At 36.6% G+C, this 21,969-nt stretch overlaps 3 protein-coding genes, 1 non-coding gene and 1 pseudogene across 4 annotated transcripts; 3 read left to right on the top strand and 2 right to left on the bottom strand.

Annotated features, from left to right (window-relative positions):
* Window positions 1-154: 154 nt before the first annotated feature.
* Window positions 155-350, bottom strand: LOC135150976 (U2 spliceosomal RNA). Its single transcript, XR_010289434.1, has one exon. It is a non-coding gene; the product is annotated as a U2 spliceosomal RNA (small nuclear RNA).
* Window positions 351-1,963: 1,613 nt separating this feature from the next.
* LOC108209374 (pumilio homolog 2-like) lies at window positions 1,964-10,064 on the top strand. The gene is made up of 9 exons (XM_017380239.2): window positions 1,964-3,086; window positions 4,208-5,754; window positions 5,836-5,977; window positions 6,058-6,165; window positions 6,692-6,904; window positions 7,003-7,113; window positions 7,638-7,832; window positions 9,127-9,301; window positions 9,634-10,064. The coding sequence occupies exons 1-9, from the start codon at window positions 2,445-2,447 to the stop codon at window positions 9,666-9,668; spliced, it is 3,168 nt and encodes a 1,055-aa protein (XP_017235728.1). The 5' UTR covers window positions 1,964-2,444; the 3' UTR covers window positions 9,669-10,064.
* A 1,107-nt stretch (window positions 10,065-11,171) lies between these two features.
* On the top strand, window positions 11,172-15,169 carry LOC108206098 (uncharacterized). Its single transcript, XM_017376287.2, has 6 exons — window positions 11,172-11,220; window positions 12,127-12,206; window positions 12,700-12,865; window positions 13,935-13,967; window positions 14,112-14,206; window positions 14,791-15,169. Exons 2-6 carry the CDS (start codon window positions 12,198-12,200, stop codon window positions 15,010-15,012), a joined length of 525 nt encoding a protein of 174 aa, XP_017231776.1. The 5' UTR covers window positions 11,172-11,220; window positions 12,127-12,197; the 3' UTR covers window positions 15,013-15,169.
* A 59-nt stretch (window positions 15,170-15,228) lies between these two features.
* Window positions 15,229-18,610, bottom strand: LOC108207702 (protein TOC75-3, chloroplastic-like; annotated as a pseudogene).
* A 1,098-nt stretch (window positions 18,611-19,708) lies between these two features.
* LOC135150794 (pentatricopeptide repeat-containing protein At4g13650-like) lies at window positions 19,709-21,890 on the top strand. The gene has a single exon (XM_064087929.1). The coding sequence runs from the start codon at window positions 19,913-19,915 to the stop codon at window positions 21,812-21,814; it is 1,902 nt and encodes a 633-aa protein (XP_063943999.1). The 5' UTR covers window positions 19,709-19,912; the 3' UTR covers window positions 21,815-21,890.
* Window positions 21,891-21,969: the final 79 nt, after the last annotated feature.

Here is a 21,969-nt window from a genome sequence, read left to right as displayed (position 1 = left end):
CCATGTATTTGTTCTGTTAGAAGCAAAAGCCCTTTTTGGAGAGAGAGAGGCCAGGAACAATCTTCACTCATAATTGGAACCACTTGTTTGAGTCTCACTACATACATTAATCGGAATCATTGCCCAGTACAGTAAAAATTTTGATTATGATTTGGTGGGGTGAGCCAGGCCAAAGCTGTAGTGCAACGCTTAGGCGACTCACGAAGCCCCCAATAGCAAGCTATTGTGACGGGACCTCCCCCTCAAAAAATAAATTTAATATCGTGTGAGCCAATGGCTCACATATCAGATATTAAACTGATAAGAACAGATACTACACTTGATCTTAGCCAAAAGGCCGAGAAAGGTATGCTTTTAACCAATGGCCAGCGTGGTTTATATATACGACTCAAGTCAGGAATGTTTCTATGGTTTCGGTGTGGGACAAAAACAACTTACAAAACAAAACACACATCTTCCATACGCTTTGCTGTTGCAGGGTCAAGTGACTCAAGTGCATCATAAAACTAACCTAATAGCATAATTAATATGCTGTACGACCTTCATTTGCTCTTCTAATATACTCCTTGCTATTTTCTCATTCTCCTTTTGTGTGTGTGTGAATATTGCCTGTATTATTCTCGTCCAAAATAATGGAGTCATCTTGAATTTGTGATGGTCGTTCTTCATTGCACTATATGGTTGATCAAATTATTTAAAACTACTCATGCTTTGAGCGTTTTAAGTTTTTTTATGTTTAAATTTTAATGTTTATATATAAATAAAAAAATTAAAAATAAATTATGAAACTATTTACATGCACCTTAAAATGTGTGTCAAACGATAAAAAAATCTAGGAAACAAAAGAGGGTCAGATGAGATAAATTATATATAAGTTTGGATAATCAATATTTTAATGTTTCATTCAGCTTATTTACAATCTAATTTACAATCTAATAACTAAAATTTATTGTCTCTTTTTCCAATAATAAAGTAGGATTCAAATATAAGCTCATTTAAATATTATTTGTTATTATGTATCTTGAAATACATGTTAAAAATATAAATGATAAATTTTTAATAATAATGTATTGAATTTTTTTAAACGTGATTAATTTGATGGATTATATTTTCTCTTACCGGTTTAGTTTTTATATTTTTTATTTTGTACATTGATATCATAGATAATATATATATATATATATATATATACATATTCATCATTTGTCTAAAAAAGTTAATATGTCTTAATAATGACATAATCCTTGATTTGGAAAGCAACTCGGGGAAGAAAAACGGTATTCAACATCGGGAAGAAATAACGCATTTGCTTGATTGGCGGATGGCTAGCTTAATTCTCATTCCTTCGAATGAGTTTTTTTGGAATCATTTCTATCCCGCTTCCACGATATTTATCTCACTATCACTTTCGTCAATAGATTTAGATTTTTACTCAACTGTCGGGAGAGAGATGGAAGTGTGTACCTCAACTTAGCAATCGAACAATTTTGTTAACGTAGACGATCAACTTTGTTAAAATGACTGTTAACATAATCGATAATCGATAGGCTTGTTCGCTATTACAATGATTATTAACATATTTGATAGGTTTGTTCGTTATTACAATGACCATTAACATAATCGATAGGTTCGTTCGCTGTTACAATAACGACTGTTTCGTCCATCGTAGATAAAACACAAATAGAAGTTTTTCTTTTTTTTTTATTTTTAGATAACTATAACTCATTTTTTTCATTTTTATTTTTTGTTCAAAGTTTATCTTATAAAATGACTTCCTATATATGTTTTGTTATAATATTATTAATTATTAAAATAAAATGTCTTTCATTATCTATTTATAATATTTTACATTTTACATTACATTTAACTTTTTAAAATAATACTCCAAGTTCCTTCAAAAAAAATAATACTCCAACTTAGAAATGTTCTTTATTTTTTTGTACGTTTCTGAGAACCAAGAATCAGATCACCGTGTTAATAATCACCTGATAATGGCACTAGTTAGTTGGAAACACAAAAAACCCTAGAAGGGGTTCTTTGTAAGAACAATTAGCCGCCAGTTTGATCCCTCTTTGTATTCACCCTTCTCCTTTCTTGCAGACACTCTTTCTTCTGCTCACTTTCTCTTCCAAACACTCTATTTTGCCAATTTACAGAAATGTTGTTCAAGTTTGCTACTTTACTTATATTTGCTCTCTGTATCATCATTTTATGTTGATACGAGAGATTATATATGAGTAATAGCTTCTTTTTGTGTTTTTTCCTTTAAAGTTCAAATGGGGTTTCCTTAAGTTGAGTTTCTTGATTTTTTGTTGGAAAAAGGTTGCATTTTGATATATTCAAGAAATGGGTTTTTGAGTTATCAAGAAGTGATTAAATTATGTGGTTTGTAGTTCTTATATTAATTGGTATTAGAAATTAGAAATTGATTATAGGTTGCGAAGATGTTGTCTGAATTAGAAAGGAGACCAGTGCATAGCGGAAATGAAGGATCATTTGGGGATGATTTTGAGAAGGAGTTAGGTTTGTTGTTGCGCGAGCAGAGGAGGAATCAAGACTCTGATGACAGGGAAAGGGAACTGAATTTGTATAGGAGTGGTTCAGCTCCACCTACTGTGGAGGGCTCTATGAATGCAGTTGGTGGATTGTATAATAACGGCGGTGGTGGTTCAGTGTTTTCAGAGTTTGACTTGAATAATAAGAGTGGGAATGGGTTTTCCTCGGAGAAAGAGCTTAGGTCTGATCCTTCCTATTTGTCTTACTATTACTCTAATTTGAATTTGAACCCTAGGTTGCCTCCTCCTTTGCTATCTAAGGAGGATTGGAGGTATGCACAGAGGTTGCAGGGAGGAAGTTCAACTGTTGGAGGAATTGGAGATAGGCGTAAAGTAAATAAAAATGAAAACAGCAATGGTGGCGGTGGAGTGTCACTTTATTCGAAGCCACCTGGGTTTAATGCCAACAAACAAAAAAGTGAGGGTGAGCTAGAAAATCAGGCTCCTGCGGGGTGGGGAGTTGATGGACTGATTGGTTTGCCCGGTTTCGGATTAGGTAGCAAAGAGAAAAGCCTTGGTGGAATCTTTCAGGTATATTTTTTCTTTACTCACAGTTTTATAGTTCATGTTATGCTTTGATATTCTGTAGGATTGAATGTTGCTATCCGCAGTAGCTTATTGCATGAGCTAATTTGGAATTTGGCTTTATTAGGCTTCATAGAGTTTGTTTGGTGCTGAATCTCTTAACTTGTTGAACTGTCTGTTGCAAATATCTGCTAAGTGATTGTGATCTACCTTCATGTAAGGATGACAAATATTTTGACTTCCTAATGGAAACATTTAGTTGTGAAGATTCGTTGCTACATAATTTTGCCACTGTTTGTCGTTTCTCATTGGTTGTTAACTACATATCCATCATAGATAATTGCATGAACTGGTTCAAAATTTGGCACTGTTAGGCGTCATAAAATTTATAGATGCTGAATTTATTATTCTTTCAGCACGTCTATCTATTGCAAATATTTGCACTGTTTGTCCAATATTCAACTGGTTTATTTCTAGTACAATCATCAGGTTACTTACCATTTGTTAATCTGCGCTGTAGTGATATTCAATTCCCTATATAGATTGTTGAGCATGATATCCTTCTTGATCCCGACGATTGCATGTTGTTTAGTTGCTTAAACCTGTCAAAATACAATGGCCTGCGCTTGAATATGTTTCATTTCTACCATGATCACATTGTTCATTTTCTTTTCTTTTGACTGGTATAACTCAGGCGTGCCAAATGATATTTTTAGTACGTCTACTTCATGCCCCCCCCCCCCCCCCCCCCCTCTCCCCCCCCTCTCCCCTTATCTTCCTGTGAGTAATATAAGCATAAGTGGATTGACAGAAGCTTAAGTTGGATGAGCAAACTATGCAATTATTAATAAACAGACTTTCTTATTATGTTCTTGCAATGGGCTAATTTTATATGAGAGGGATACACTAGGTATAATATGGTTTATTTTTTTCTAATTCAAACTTAATAAAACTTTTGAGGACTTGTATTATTATCTTATTTGAGCCGGATGCCCGTATATATTAAAATCAGCCTTTTTACCAGTTATTTTTAGTTTAGGCATGATTTTGGCTTGTAACATATATATTTAATGCTTGAAATTTTCGTTTCTTTTTCCTGGCAAACTTACTTTGTAGCAATTGTGCAGGACGATTTAGGCCGTGTCACTCCTACTTCTGGTCATCTTTCTCGTACACCTAGTCGTAACACCTTTACTGAAAGTGTTGACACCTTAGGCATGGCTGAAGCTGAGTTGTCTCAGTTACAACAGGATTTGGCTTCTGCAGATAATATAAGAACATCTACAAAGGTTCAGAACTCATCTTCTGGGCACAATGGAGGCCCACCTTCATCATATTCTTATGCTGCTGCGCTGGGTGCTTCGTTGTCAAGAAGCACAACCCCAGATCCCCAACACATAGCAAGAGCTCCCAGTCCTTGTCCTACTCCGATTGGTGGAGGGAGAGCAGGCAATTCAGAAAGAAGGGGCTTTAGTTCAAACACATGTAATGATGTCCATTCTAACATTAGTGAGCCGACTGATCTAGCAACTGCTTTATCTGGGATGAGTCTGTCAAATGGTGTCATGAATGAAGAGGACTGTTTGGCCTCACATATTGAACAAATTGTTGATGATCATGAAAATTATCTCTTTAACATGCCAGGTGGTCAGAATAATGTTAATCAGCAGTCATACCTCAAAAAATCTGAGCTGGGGCAGTTAAATATGCCTTCCCCCCACTCAACCAAACTATCCCACTCAATTTCTGAAATGGGCAATGGGGATGGATACGGATACAGCAGTTCTTCCACCCAAGCTGATCTGCAAAGAACTGCTGCTACTAGTGCTTACCAAAAAGGATTTCCTGCTTCACTGTTTAATGGAGGCGGGGGATTTGGCTCTAACTATCAGCAAACTGATGGCACAAATTCTTCGTTTACTAACTATGGTGGAAGTGGGTATCCGTTGAATTTGCCAATGCAGTCCATGATGTCAAGCCATCTTGGAAATAGTAATATGCCACCTTTATTTGAAAATGCTACTGCAGCATCAGCCATGGCTATGCCTGGAATGGACTCAACAATGATGGGTGGAACTTTTACTTCTGAATCACATCCAAATTATGCTGCATTAGATTCACAAAATCTTGGTAGGATAGGCAATCAGATGGCAGGCAGTGCTCTCCAGGCACCTTTTGTTGATCCAGCTTATCTTCAGTATTTAAGGACAGCTGAATATGCAGCCCAAGCTTCTATTAATGAACCATCGGTTGAAAGCAACTACCTAAATAATTCGTACTTGGATCTCCTTCAAAAAGCTTATCTCGGATCTCTTCTCTCACCTCAGAAATCGCAATATGGGATATCACTAGGTAGCAAAACTGCTGGTCCTCATGGTTATTATGGTAACCCAGCATATGGAGTAGGCTTGTCTTATCCTGGAAGCCCCTTAGCAAGTCCAGTACTTCCGCATTCCCCTGTTGGACCTGGTAGTCCAATCAGACATGGTGATGTTAATAAGAGATTCCATTCTGGGATGAGAAATGTAGCTGGTGGTGGTATCATGGGACCATGGCACTTGGATGCTAGTAACATGGAGCACAGCTTTGCTTCCTCTTTACTGGAAGAGTTTAAGAGCAATAAAACTAGATGTTTTGAACTTTTGGATATTACCGGTCATGTTGTTGAGTTCAGGTATATCTTGCACTTCATTTATACTCTAACCCTGTTTAGTTATAAACATTTATTGCTCATTTCACATTTGGTGTTTATCAGTGCGGATCAGTATGGCAGCCGGTTCATCCAACAAAAGCTTGAAACAGCTACAACGGAGGAGAAAAACATGGTTTACCAAGAAATATCTCCACAAGCCTTGGCTTTGATGACTGACGTTTTTGGTAATTATGTGATCCAAAAGGTAACTTATCTAAAACTGTAATAATTTTTCATTGTGTGCTATTGATGTAGATACACTTAAGAGTGCTGATGTATTTGTAGTTCTTCGAGCATGGAATGCCATCACAAAGAAGAGAACTTGCTAACCAGCTTCTTGGAAATGTACTAACATTAAGTCTTCAAATGTATGGCTGTCGAGTAATCCAAAAGGTAAAAGCTTTACAACCACAATTCATGACATAAAAGGTGTTTTATATTCTAATTCTGGAATAATATCACTGATCTGCAACCTTGCTGGCAAGGCTGTAAGTTTCCTTGTTCTAATGTGTCATTTTTCTTCCCATTTGCAAGTATTTGCTTGTAATAAGCATATGATTTACACCCGCAACTTTAGGCAGTGATACAGGAGTATATATCTGCAGATGAGAATTCTCATTACAAAAATTAGAAAACCCTGGCTAACTGCAGGTTTTGAGCTTCCAGGAAAGCAAAATCTGCATCTTTGTCTTTGCTCATACTATTGATCAATGATCATTTGATCACTCTTGTTGCTCCATATCCATAGTTTAGTAATATTATGTCTCTGTATTATTTCTCACCTAAATTTTCAAGTTATGATATTACTCTCAAATTGCTTTACCTCAAATACATATATTTTATTCCTTAACAAGAGTTCAATCCAATTTTTCGAACTTCTTTTGGTAACATGATGTCATGATATTTGCATAACATTCAGGCAATCGAAGTAGTTGATTTGGACCAGAAAATTGAAATGGTTGGGGAGCTTGATGGTCATATTATGCGCTGTGTACGTGACCAGAACGGTAACCATGTTATCCAGAAGTGTATTGAGTGTGTGCCTGAAAATCATATTCAGTTCATCATTACCACTTTCTTTGATCAAGTTGTAACCCTGTCTAGCCATCCATATGGTTGTCGTGTAATACAGGTAGGAATTCAGTTTATCACATTCAGTCACATTACATTCATGACCTGGATATGGTCGATACTGCTATATATATTTTGATAATTCATTGAATGCAACAGAGGGTACTGGAGCATTGTGAGGATCAGAAAACACAGGATAAGGTGATGGAAGAGATTCTGGCCTGTGTTAGTATGTTGGCACAAGATCAGTATGGAAATTATGTTGTTCAGGTATGTAACTGATGTATCAAATAATGCATATTGTTTGTGGCTGCTACTGTTTTCTTAAGGAAAGTGTATCTTGATATTTAAGCCTGAAAGTCCTTAGTGATGAGATTGTAATATAAACATGTCACTGTATTTTTTTTATTTTTTTATTTGTCAGGAAACATGTCACTGTATTTTAGATGTGCATATACTTGTATGTTTGGTTTGGCAGACTCCTTCCCCAGTCATAATTTATTATTATTATTTTTTTTGTGTCCGTGTGCATCCGTCTCTATCTAGTCACGTGACAGTGAATATTATAGACCAGGCGCTCACAAATTTTCATTATAATAGATGTATGTGCTGGCAATTTGGATAATGAACGATACTATGCTCAGAATTAAAATCATTAGTACAGCACACAGTGATTGCATACATATTTGTCATTTGAACTGTTGAGACCCTGACAATGACCAGTTTTTACCTGCATGATGTATGCTGCCTCTCACTTGGTTTTATTTGGCTCATTCTATGATCCATCTTCTCAGCATGTGCTGGAGCATGGGAAGCCCCACGAACGTTCTACTATAATCCGAGAGTTAGCGGGGAAGATAGTTCAGATGAGTCAGCAGAAATTTGCCTCCAATGTTGTGGAAAAGTGTTTGACCTTTGGCGATCCTAGTGAACGCCAACTTTTGGTGACTGAGATTCTCGGTACAACCGATGAAAATGAGCCTCTTCAGGTGTGCTAATGCTCGACCTGTATTTTAAGTGGTCTATTAAACATTTTAAACGTTTTCTTTTTTAATTTGCACTTTTTTGCTTTTATACTAAATTACATTTCAAGTTGTCTTGGTTGCCATCAGTGTACTAAAACTGTGAAAACTTTAACATAGGTTCTTCAGTTGTCAAGGTATTAAATTACAAACTCTATACGTCTAAACAAAAAAATTTGCGGGTTTAAGAGTAGAACTACTTTGTCTGAGATGCTTACAGGTTATAGTTTAATTATCTTTATCAAAACATCAAACTAAACCTTTTCATCACAACAGATTACACAGACAACGTCTTGGAAATGGATACACTATTCAATTGTTCAAATATGAATTATGTTGAGAGGAGTTATATTGTCTTGTGGACTTCTGACTAAAGAATGTGTCTGCTTTTCTTTTATGCCACTCTTATCCCATTCATCATGATGATTTAGTGTCACCCTCCAAGTCCATAACTGCAAGTTCCTTAAATAACTCCTCCGGGTCCTCAATACATTCTAAGACACAAAGCTAAATTCACTACTGAGATTATGGGTTTGGATCTGATAACTTGAAAACACTCAGTTCATCGTGGCGAATGCTATATAGACTTTCTAAAGCTTTATATGGAATGATCGACTGTCTTGTTGACCGAAGCAGTGGTAACACTAGAAAGTTATTTCGCAAGTCAAGGCCTAGCTTGCTTTGTAAAGGGTTTTTTTGTTGGCATTTTAACCTATGAAGTCTTACAAAGATGGTCTGTTGTATTCCCTTTGAACTCACCCAAGCTGGTTGGCTTTGGCTTGTCATAATAGCGAGTAGTATCTTGCTGAAATCTAAGGGGTAACAGGTTCTTATAGCAACTCAAATAGTGGCATGTTTATATGTTTGTTATTCAAAGTGTCATATCTTTAAACTTACCATTTAGTAAAGTTTACTAGTTTATTATGTTTTGTACATATACATAAGTTTTACACCAATGATGATTTATTGACCATGGCTTGTATCATTATCCCTGTGTTTTTCTTCCCCCTCTCTAAATTGCACTCAACACAAAAGGAGGAGGGGGCGATTATCTGTTCTCAGTTGTATATAGAAGAAATCCTGTGATTGTACAATTAACTGTAAGATAAATTTCTTCTGCATTTTGGTACTTCGTATACAAGTTGGGTAATCCTATGATTATAATGAACCAAACTACACCAACTGCTTCTCCATCTCCCCTACTCTCAGGTAAAATTGATTTTATTTACTTTTCTTATGTATATATTCAACTCATATCCAGGCTATGATGAAAGACCAATTTGCAAATTATGTTGTGCAAAAAGTGCTGGAAACCTGCAGTGATCAGGAACGTGAGCTGATTCTATCCCGAATTAAGGTTCATCTGAACGCACTGAAGAAATACACTTATGGGAAGCATATTGTCGCTCGTGTAGAAAAACTTGTTGCTGCTGGGGGTAAGAATATATTCTTTCTGAATTCCTAAGGTTTTTTTATCTGTAGTCAACTAGTATCATGTTTCTCCAGTATTATTCATGTGATCTAGCTCATCAGATATTAATTCCTATAATCTATCTAGTATGATTAAAACGATTACTTCTAAGAATTGTTTCTTTAATCTAATGAAACCAATAAACATGACTAGACAAATAGGATGTCTCCTTTATGGTCCCTTGATGTATTCTCTGGTATCCTGTTTGTTCAAGTGATCTTTGAGAGTATTACTGTATGACGTTTCCTTGGACACATCTGTCTAGCAGCTAATCTATCCAATTAACTTCATTTGTAGAAAGGAGAGCTGCTCAGTCCCAACAGGCGGCGTAGAAGCGGGATAAATGTTGTACAGCTAACTGAGGGTAGTTTGAGCTAACCTCATTTCCGCATGTAGTTAGTTGTATTGCAAATAAAGTTGTTGCTTGTACTAGAAACTGTACATTCTGTAGTTGTTAACGTTTATATACATAGCAGAATCTAGTAAACAGAGGCTTGGATGTTTGAGTACAGCTGATGCCCATGCAGAGGAGAGATATATTGACATATACTAGTTAAAATGGTGTAAAATAGATAAAATGTGAGGCAGTGTCTGTATTCTCAACGAGACTGTATAAATGTTTTCCTGTGAAGAGTCGAATGTTGTTTAGGTTAAACTGAATTTCTCTATGTAATAGGTACTTTGACAATTTTCTTAAGTGACAATGCTGTTGCTCTGGCTTCATTATTTGTCTTTGTTTTCACTTTCCCCCCCTTTAAGTGTGTATCATTTGTGTATAGTGCTTATGGTGATCTTGTTTAAAATTTCTCATTTGGGTAGTTGTCTGGCACAGACAAATTCTACTAAGTAGTTGACATGGAATTGATGATAACCAATCATTCCTAGCATTAAAATCTGCATATATTCGTCTTCTCAAGGTTAGTAGAGCCATTGGTATGTTTGCGGAGTCACCTTGCTTTTAAATTTGTAGTGTTCTGGTATGAACAAACTATATGCATAACCTTACTTGAATACTTTCATTGTAGTGACCATGGAATATCAAAAGATCATGGAATCCATCGTAACTGTATTTCTTCCAGACCATGATTTGAATATCCAAATATATATCACGATCACAAAGCCCGGAAACTTAAATATCCAAATATCACGACCAAAAAATCAGAAAACTAATAATTGTCATTAATCCAAATATCACGACCAAAAAACCAGGAAATTAATAATTGTCACTAAACCAAAACCTCTAGTACAATTCTTTGAATGTATGAAAAACACCCTTCTATAATGTTCGTTTCTGATGAGCATCCAGTAAGCACCTGGTGTGCAGCACTCAATCTAATGAATCAAAATAGTTCCAGCATCAGTTCAACATACAGGTACCAAGTATTCCCGAAACACTTCAAGATTCAAAACAGGCTATATGGGCATTTCAGTAAATTCGACAACTTCCAGTATATCCACTTATATATTTTATAAGCTTTAATAACCACAAAATTGTTTTAAGCCCGCATACATGTAAATGAATTCATGACCATGCATGTATTTTCTCTCTCTAAAACCCCAAAAACTCCCATCTCTCTCACCCTCTTTCTCTCTCCCAAATCCCCCGTCAATCTCTCCCTTGTTTATCTCACAAACAAGAAAATCCCTTCAATACCCATTTGCGGCATTAGAAATGGAGCCAAAGTTAACATCTTTATAAGCTCACCTAGTTATTTCACTCACAAGAAGAAGAGAAATAGACTCAATTTCAATACCCAAGTGAAATCTAGCTACAAAGAATCACCTTATCAAGTGTTGGGTGTCTCTCCTTCTGCAACTCCGACTGAAATCAAGAAGGCTTATCGAAAGCTTGCTCTAAAGTATCATCCCGATGTCAACAAAGAGGTAGTTTTGAAATTAATATTATTATTATATTATTGTATACCTCAATCTCATCAATTTGTGAAAATTTATTTTTTAATTAATAAATGGTATATTGCTAGGATTTGATGTAATTAGGTCGGTACAGACTTGATTTAGTTAAAGAGTTGCTAGTTCCTATATTTTCGAGCTTCAGTTTGCAGCCTTGCTTGATTATCCGATTTCTGCTTCTCGTTCCGAAAAAATTCGGTTGTAGCCTAAGCTGGCATGGAGACACATTGCTTTACAGCTAATATCAAGAACTATTTGTGTGTCAGCTTCAAATTGTTTTATTGTTATGAACTTATTGTAGAAGCGAAATGAGGAATTGGTAAAATTGAATCTCATATGATATTTTCATTGTTGTATGGTCTCCAGTTTTCTATATCGGAATGTATTCATGCTTGCCCCAATATTCTAGATGTTTCCACTAGCAAGTTTCAGATGTCTTTTGGCGAAAATATCCCCAACATGCTACCTTGTGTATACTTGCATGATATTATGTCACAGAAGTACTTTGGCGATAATTTGGTGTAAATCATAGCAACTGGCCTCATGGCCTGCGCATGGGATGGAACCATAATCATAAATTCATAACCAGTGGTTTGGATTTTGTTTTAATCAATAACTGTCACAAATAAATTTCCCAGTATATATACTCAGCATGATTCTCAGATTTGTTCCTTTCATAATGTTAGGTGATATTCCATTTTTTTCCTCGCATTTTTGTGCCATTTAAGTTTTCATTCATTTAGATTTTGTAAAGAATGTTTGAAGATGGAGTGCACGCTCGAATTCCATCTAGTTCTATGTGCTCTACTTAAGGTTCTAATATATTTTGTTTCTCTAATGCAATAGATATAACTTATAAGTATACTCAATGTCTGACAGGCATTATTATTTGCTATAATGGGCATGGTTTTGAGATCTGCGCTTATGTACAATTTAGGCGATCTGCGCTCATGTGCAAGTTAGGTGATTTCAATTATTTACTTTCCCGAGTTTTTTGTCATTCAAGTTTATACTCGTATATGTTCTCTAACAGGAAAAACAAAAATGAACTAAGATTGTATCTGGAACATGAAATTACAAATGACACAAATTAAGTTAGTCGTTTGAAATTCGCGAATTTATACTTATATTTGAATAACTTGGAATTTAATCAAATTCAAATACGTTTGGTTGACCAAACATGTCATTCGTACAAGTCCAGAATTTCCAATGAATTTCAAGTTCCCAAACAAGCAGTTAGCTTGGCTTCTGATCCCCAACCTACAACTGTACAACAATAACTTCTATGTATTTTTTTTAGATTCCTGTTGGCAGATTTTATACCACTGTGTAATTTATACCGTACTTGCATGTATTGTATGGCACAACCCCCCTTTAGAGTGCTAGAGACTTAGACTAAAACTGTCTTTGCTTGTTTCTGATTTATTAATCTATTATTTATCTTGGCTACAGGCCAACGCTCAGCAGAAATTTATGAGGATAAAGCACGCATACAATACATTGCTAAAATCTGACTCCCAGAAGAAATATGGTTCGGGAAATCAAACATCTGACTACTCCTATTCTGCAGCTGGAGCAGACAGGCGCAGTAAAGATGAGGACGACTTTTATGGATTAGGTACAACAATATTTTGCTTTACCTTATTTTTGAGTCGGACTGTATACCACGCTCAAGCTCTTTCCACCTTAATATTAGTAATTGTTCGACCACTACGCTAATACGATAATGGTAACAGCCTAAAGAAAGTTTTGTGGTGCTTATTAATTAGAAAAGAATCAGATTTTATTTTACTTTTAAAAAAAAACTTTACTGTTAATTGGTTATATATACTCCAAACCTGACTACTAATGTCGTCGTTGAATCTACACCATGACAACTTGTATATGAAGCAGGGTGTTAATCACTACATATCGTTTACTTTTTTTGTATACACAAATTATAATGGATCGTTTTCGTGTTGGGTAATGAAGTACATAAAATTATTTTATGTCGTGTCTACTCGTGTCACACAGCTGTGATCACCCTCCAAGACATCTTTGAGCTATGCCACCGGCCTATCACATATGACGTTACTGTCATGTGCATCTTTTTCGTGTGTATGCAAACAGTCGACTTTAATCTACTACACTATTGTGTTTAGTAGAAGACACTGAGACACTATATTTACTTGTCTGTATAATTTAACCCATAAATGTACGTTAATCCTTTATCGGAAGACAGGAGGTTGGAATCATCGATAGAGGGGGGATTTTTGGATTTTTATATAATTACAAACTGTAACTTAATCGAAGATACAAATTTACTTCTTTTGATATATGTTGTATGTCCACTTGTTAAATAACATTGTAAATTTTTGGATGTTCTCACAAGCTTTTAATTGTAACAGACATGGTTAATATGGTCAAAACCAATAACATTCCTACTTGCCCCCTGAGGTGAACCAAGGTGTTTGTGTGTAGGTTCAAGACTTTAGGCGGTTGCGTATGGCAAAAAATTCAGATGGCCATTTGTATTTGTCTCGTACATTTGTTGTTCTTTCAGATGTCTACCCATATCCTAAGCTAATGCGATTTGTAAATTTAAACATGTGTGGCTGAGGGATGTAACAAATACTTCTGATCGTATCTCAATTACACACTAGACATTTCATTTTCGTTCTCTTATGTCTAACCACTTCATACTGCAGGTAATTTTTTGAGGGATGTACAAATAACAATAGGTAGACTGTTACTCTTTTGAGAAACCCCGGATGCTTAAGCTACATTATGTCACCTTCCAATTTTATTGAGAAATTTTCTTTATCATGCAAGTGAACCTACTCCTCAATGTGCTGTAAATGTCTTTGAACTTCTTTCTTTTTTAGGGGACTTCTTTAAGGATCTTCAAGAAGAATTTCAGAATTGGGAAGCAAGTGCCAGTTCACAAGCAAAGCCGAAGAGCCTATGGGAAGAATTAGCTGTAAGAAATTTACCCAGTCATAGTAGCTATACGATTGTAGACTGTTCTTTAGGAATTGCTTTTAAAGCCAATATCAGAAATACAGTTCACAAACAATCGCAAAATCTATCAAATACGTTTACACTTGAAAATTTATTAATGGGGTCAAATTAAATATCAGAAACTTCACACTACTTGTTGCATATAAATTTACAGAAAGAAAAAGGAGATGACAACTAAACAATATTCAGAAGACGTAGGATAAAAATTAAATATTTCCCTCCGTCCCAAAATATGTCTCTTCGGCTTTGTGCATGTGCTTTGAGATGTAAAAAAATTTACTTCCACATTATTTTTTCGATCTTCTTTTTTTTGCAAGTCAAAGCGGTTATTTTGGGAAGGAGAATTTATTATACTTTTGCTTCTTCTTTTTTTAATATATTTTCGCTTGGTAGTACGGAGACGTGCACTTTAATAACGGTAACGTCATTTCCATGTATGGCTTCTACATTGTGAGAGACACATGTGGATATATTATAATCTTGTATGGTGTACCTTTTAACTCTATTCACTGAACTCAATTCCTTTGAAATTGTACTTTACAGGATATTGGAGAAGAATTTGTGGAGTTCCTGGAGAAAGAACTAAACATCAGTGATGCAGATAGTGAAGAAACAAAATATGAGAACCCTAAAAAAGGCAATGCAAGTGCAACTTATGAAACAAAAGAAACTGGAAAGGAAAGTGCTAGGGGAAGCAGCATTGAAGATAATTTAGACGATATTGAAGCTGCCCTGACTCAGTTGAAAAAGGAGTTGGGCTTATAGAGGGAAAATGTTGCCTCTGAATGGCAAGTGACATAGCTAATATATTGATCTCAGCTGTCTATATTGAGGAGCAAAACAAAAGTCATCACCTCTCCTTTTAAATTACATGTATTGTTTTCCAGGTCTTTTTAGATATACATAGACAACTATTTGACTATCTCTGCGCCTTTAGAAAAGGAGGAAATTTAATTTTAAGAGCAAACTTGAACTGGACATGAACAAAGGATTTTTATTATAATAAATTATATATACATCTTAATTTAAGGCTTGAAGCTTTGCTCAAAGATCTCACAGGTAACAGAAATATATGTACAGAAAAACCAATTTTCACCACCAAAGGAAAAAGAATTTTTAAACTCCACTTATCAAATCTAAACTAAATTAAGGTTTTTAAAAGTATCTGCCAAAACTAGGAACTTAGGATATATCTCAAAATCTGTCGCCAAATCTGAGAAACACAGCTCCAGTCCCAGAGTTGTGATCAATAGCATACTCGGTTCTTACCATACCAACCTTCACGCCAATACCATATGATGACCCCTGCCCCATGCGACTGTAAGCCTCAGTTGGGTTACCCTTGACCTCTTTTGAGCTTCCCAGATCGTTTCCATGCTCTGCAAACGCATACACATGCGTGTTCCCAACAGGTACCCGCAGCTCAGCAGCAACCTGCGAGCAACCATAATACAAAGTACTAGTACTAAGAAACTAATTGCAAGGAAAATTCATTAATAAACTAAATCATCGCCTCAAATATGTTACTAACAAGCAAGGACCTCATCGGACTACAAGATCTAGTAATTGTACCTCAACGATATTTCTGGCAGCACCTATCTCTCCCATGTTGTAACCTCTAACTGAATAAGGCCCCCCTAGAGTAAATGCATCATAACTTGGAAGGTCTCCAACACAACCACCATAATGCCCATGCAGGACTAGCACAGGGGGTGGTGATTTACCAGCTCCTTCCTCCACTGCCTTAAGCTGGAGGAATTTAGTGTAAGTCAATTGGTGACGGTTAAAAAATGGGAACTTGCTTCCAATGAAAAGGCCTTGGTCAAGCTGCAGTACAAAATAATTAACAATGGTATTATAAGGTCGTCAAGAGGATGGATATCTTCAATTCTATTTTGAAATTCTGTTCCTAAGAAACCTTACTTTTATGAATAGATTTTAATTATTTGTTCACCTGAAATACATTCCGTTCACCTACAGTTGCTCCATTGACAATCTTGGTGTTGTCCCTTGTGATATTGGCCTGTAAAAATGCCATTCGGTCGGTGCCAGTGCCACTGAGTGTTGTAGGAGGTCCAGCACCTAATCTTTGAGCTGAAAACAAACTTGGCCCATTTGAACAAATGTTGGTGTTTTCATCTCGTGTCGTTATCTCTTCCATCACTATACCATAACTGAACTTACTCTGGTGAGTAAAATTCTGCAAGATAGGTAAAAGAAATGTGATGAGCCAGCTTTAATACTGTCTAAACATGTTGGGAGTCTGTTGAGTCTACCTCTGTGATATAAGTTTTAATGCCAGCCCGATCAACATATACCAGGGGGACTTCATCCATCCCAGGCCCACTCGTAAATACAGGGCTCAATTTCCTGCTGTTAAAGCAGCTAGTATGGAGTGTGCGATCACGGGGACTATTTAAACCATCTAGATATGGATGTTTATACTCAAATTTAAATGAAAGATCATTCTGCAGAAGCAAGCCATTCTATATGGTTATGAAATTGTGATACAAGGAAGTGTAATGTAACTGTAATAATCTCATACTATGTAGCTACGCCAGACTTGCCTGAGGATTCAGAAAATTGCTAGTTGTGATTGTACCAAGAAGAGATCTATTTAATCCTTTTATGTTTCGATGCTCAAAAGAAACAGTACCCCCTGGCTGAATCGATGCCTGTAGAGACATAGATAAAGTACAGCACTTAGCAGGCCCATTTTGAACAAAACATATCAAGCTAGCTAGACTCATTGTAATAAATGAAAATCATTAGCCATGATATATACCAGAGTAGGACGGCCTCCATGTCCAGGAATTATACTCCATTCTGTGGTGATGTCAGCTGTTTTTTGTTCCATTTCGTTAAGTTTAATCTCAACTACAATCCCACCATTCTCTTCATCAGGGCGTGGATTGACTTCAGCGTTAGTAAACAAACCGAGAGAGAATATATCATTCAATGCCCGCTTTCCACTTTCTATATTAAAAACTTCCCCTTGTTGAAGCTGAAAACAAATCATACCATCAGTAAAACACAAAAAATCTCTAGCAACCAAATCACCCAACCTTGTCCAGCAAAAAAAGATGTCAGCAAATCACAAGACATGCATCAATTACCTGTTTGGGCACTCGTCGTTTGATAACTCCATACTGAGTATTTCCTTCAGACAAATTCCCAAGTTTATCCTGAATCTGTACCACTACCTGAGTAATATCCCCTTCATCCACCTCGCACACCAGCTCCTTCGTATTCAATTGCCCAAAATTCAACACTTGAGCACACACATACCCCTTATCATGATACCACTTCTGAACCTTATCACGAATTCTCCCCAACATCCGGGCAGTCAACCGTCCTTACACATATCCAAAACTTCCTTGTGTACAGACTCAGGCAACATACAAGACCTTGCCATTTCCATTTTCCTCTGATAATCCCTCTCTTGATTCCTCATAAACTCCACTCTCTCCCTATCACTCATTTGCATTGGATCCTTATCAATACTCATTGTAGGCGGCATTAATCCCACGTTTATACACTTAAACCGATTCTTAGCATCCCAACTCGCCTCGACAAAATTGATGACAACCCCGATTGTACCATCCGGCTTAGTCCTACTTTCGATATCAACTCTCTCAAACATCCCACAACTAGCCAAATTCTCAAGCTCTTTCTTAAGCTGAGCTTTGGTGTAAATACCATTAGGCCTAATTGAAACCACGTCAGAAAACGAGTGATCAATCTCACTAGTCAACCAATCCACAACATCAACCTCACTAACTTTATACCTCTTAAACCCACTAAGCTTATTCAACGGCAATATCAGATTGCCAGATAACCCATGTGGGTCCCACTCCGCCGACTCCGATTCATCATCCTCTTTAGCATTTGCAAGAAAATGAGACCGAAACCTAGACCAAAAACTCCCTCCCCCGGATCCACCTGGCCCTCCGGAGCCACCTCCACCGCCGCCGAAAAATCCACCGAAAAAACCGCCGAAATTCCCGCCGGCGAGAAAGTGAAGGGCAATGCCGGAACCGACAGTAATGGCAGTGATAACCAGTGGGGTGTTGAGAGGAAGAGAGAAGATGGGAAGCGAGGATTTGGAAGTGGGATTATGATTAGGGTTTTGCATGGGGGGTTTACGAGAAAGAGAGGAGGAAGTGATGGTGGGGAGAGAAGGGGTGGCAGAGGAGGTGGGGAAGGTGGCTCTAGTAGCAGTGGAATATGAGTTGCGGTGGGGGCGAATAAACATGGGTGCTACAGGGATTAGGGTTCCGCCGGTGATCATCGTCGCCATATTTTTTGGAGGAGAGAGAGAAGGTTTTGTTTGGGGGGTTTAAGTGTCGGAGTAGACCACCAAATTGGCGGGGCTTGTGTTTTCACGTGGAGTTGCGTCCCGGGAGTGGGGCCCGAAATGGAATGAGCCTAGGGCTAGGGTAAATGTTAATGAAAATAATCGATTATTAATTATTTTAGAGTATTTGAAGAGCAAAACCAAACCAAACTAACATACTCACTCTATTCCGCTTAGAGTAGGGTCCGAGAAAGATAAGATGTACGCAGACTATGACTCTATCCTACCCTTAAAGTAGAGAGCATGTTTCCGTGAAGATCTCCGACTTAATGCACAACAAATAAAATTGTGTATGATATAACAGTAATATAATATCTTAGCCCATGATATTATTCACATGAGATTTATGTAAATAGTTTTGTTTGTCGACGTCTCGACGATGGATGATAATGATCTGAAACGGAAATATCAAATCGAATAGTAACGTCATTGCACACTTATTTGAATTAATTTGATTTCTTCTTGTGTAATTCATCCATGTCTTATCCACGCTCCCAAAGCAATAATTGTCAATACACTAATGGTCATCAATCTAACGGAGCCTATTTCTTTTCTTCCCCCACCCTATGTAATGCCATTGTAGATTATGTTAATACGAATGTAGACACTTCACCACAAGAATACGGTTGCCACACCAAAACAATTTAGAAACTACGTGAAACCTTATCAAATCCTTCAATAAAATCAACATCTGTGAAGATCCATTAATACGCACTGATTTTCGTAAAAGATCATGCCAAATCAAACTAATGACGTTTGATTTTGATTTAAACCGATTGATAATTATTAAGCGTCGAACCATTTACTTGTTGAGCAAATCTGAAGTAGAAAACATGCATGATTTTTTTTTTCTTTCTCCGAATGTCCACCAAAACAATACCCTACCAACCCTACCAACATGCACGGAAGCCACTTCTTTGTAACTTGGACAAAATTCTTTAAATAACTCTTTTTGAAAAATTAATAATATTTGAACAAATAAATTTATTATCATTCTTTAGAAAAATTGATTATATACCCAAAATCAGAAAGCATACGCTATAATTTATAATTGTATATAACTTAAAATTATCATCCCGCTTTTATTCTTCGATTTCTACACTATATCAAATTGAAGATCCAGAGAGAAAAAGCAAATTACTAAGCAGGCGCAAAACCACGGATTATTTAAACGAGTATTTGTCTCTTACCGAACTGGGATCGTATTTTCGATCATCAAAATTTAATATATAATTTACTTAATTAAGTAATCACAAACATAGTTATTCATGTTTATCAATCATGAATAACGAAATCTAGAGTTTTGAGATGCTTCAACTGTTAAGGTACACCATTTTGTACACTACCAAAGCAGCCAATCACATTCTCTCCCGCGCAATAACTCCTCACATATACCGAATGTTCTCTGCACATCAAGATTTTGATTTCCACAAAATTTATCTATACCCATTTGTAAAGAAGCTGCATTCTATTAGTTTTGATTCCAACTTTATACATGATAACACTCCTTATGTTTTCACCAAGTTTGTATCTCAATCTGCAAAATTGGGGTCATTAGATTTGGGTATTCAGCTTCATTGTACTGTTATAAAGATGGGTTTTAGTTCAAATTTATTTATAACTACTTCTCTTGTTGACATGTATGGTAAATGTGGTGATGTTTTACATGCTCAGCAGCTGTTTGATGAGATGCCTCGCAGAAATGTGGTTACTTGGAATTCTTTGATATCTGGGTATGTGAATGCCCAAATCTCAGAAATGGCTATTGAGATCTTTGTTGTGATGCTTCATATGGGTGTAGTTGTAACTGCACATAGTTTGTCGACTGTTCTTGTTGGTTGTGCGCAGTTGAAGGATGGGAGGCTTGGGGGTCAAGTTCATGGGTTATGTTTGAAAACCGGATTTGAATTGAATGATGTTGTGGGAACTAGTTTAATTGATATGTACTCGAAATGTTTGGATGTTGAGGCTTCGAGGAGAATCTTTGATCGGATGGTGGAGAGGAATATTGTCACGTGGACTTCATTAGTTGGTGGGTATTCACTAACACAACAATCTGATGAAGCAATGATTCTAGTTAGAGATATGTTACGCTGGGGTGTCAGAGCAAATTTTGTGACTTATAATTGTTTGTTGAGTTCGTTTTCATTTCCAGAAGATTTTAATCATTTCAAGCAAGTACACTGTTGCATAATTCGAGAGGGTTTAGAATCTAATCGTTACCTGTCAGTTAGTCTAATGACTTTGTATTCAGAGAGTGGCAATGCTGAGAACTTTCTTAATATTTGCTCAACTTTGAAAATATGGGATCAGATATCATGGAATGCAGTAATTGCCGGGTTTGCTAAATTGGGAAAAGGCGAGGATGCTCTTGACTGCTATTTCAAAATGAGGCAGGAAGGCATCAATATTGATGTCTATACATTGTCAGGTATTCTAAAAGCTATGGGACTTATAGCTGCACTTGAGGAGGGGAGGCAAACCCATGGTATAGTTTTCAAGTGTGGGCATACCTCAAATTTGTGCGTGCAGAATGCACTTGTTTCCATGTATGCAAAATGTGGCAAAATTGTTGATGCAGAAAAGGTTTTCTTGTCAATTGAAGAACATGATTTAGTTTCATGGAATTCACTACTTGCTGGTTGTGCTTATAATGGATATGGTAGTAAAGCTGTTGGATTGTTTGAACAAATGAGAAGAACCATTGTCAAACCTGATCTAACATCATTTCTTGCAGTGCTCACTGCCTGTAGCTATGAAGGATTGCTGGACAAGGGACTTGAGTATTTTGATATGATGAGAAATGATGATTCCCTCGAGCCACCTAAACTAGAGCATTATGCTTGCATTGTCAATCTGTATGCAAGAGCTGGTTATATTCATGAAGCAGAATCCTTTATAATTAGCATGTCAGTAAAACCTGGACCCACAGTCTATAAAACTTTGCTAAGTGCTTGTCAGATTTATGGAAACAAGGAAATTGCTATACGTAATGCGACAAAGCTTATAGAGCTTTGCCCCTACGATGATGCAACCTATGTACTTATCTCAAATGTTATGGCAACTGGCGGGTATTGGGATGATGCAGCAGAATTGCGAAAGCTCATGTATGATAGAGGAGTAAAGAAGCAACCTGCTCATAGCTGGATATCATCAAGAAAGAATAAACCTAATCTCATATTAAGTAATGAATTAACTGCAGTTTGCTGATTGATTGGCAAAAGATCCGCTTGACTGTTAATTGCTTGAGATGCTTGATTTAGAAGATGAAGAGCTGGAGATGAAGGTGAGTTTTCTTCCGAAAATAGCCAGCCAAATATAGCCATAATAATTTATTTGAGATGGGAAATGACACACATTATGAT

The sequence above is a fragment of the Daucus carota genome, chromosome 2 (genome assembly GCF_001625215.2).
Source record: "Daucus carota subsp. sativus chromosome 2, DH1 v3.0, whole genome shotgun sequence".
NCBI classification, from domain to species: domain Eukaryota; kingdom Viridiplantae; phylum Streptophyta; class Magnoliopsida; order Apiales; family Apiaceae; genus Daucus; species Daucus carota.
Note: the sequence above shows the minus strand (reverse complement) of the source record. Positions and strands in the feature narration are given on the sequence as shown.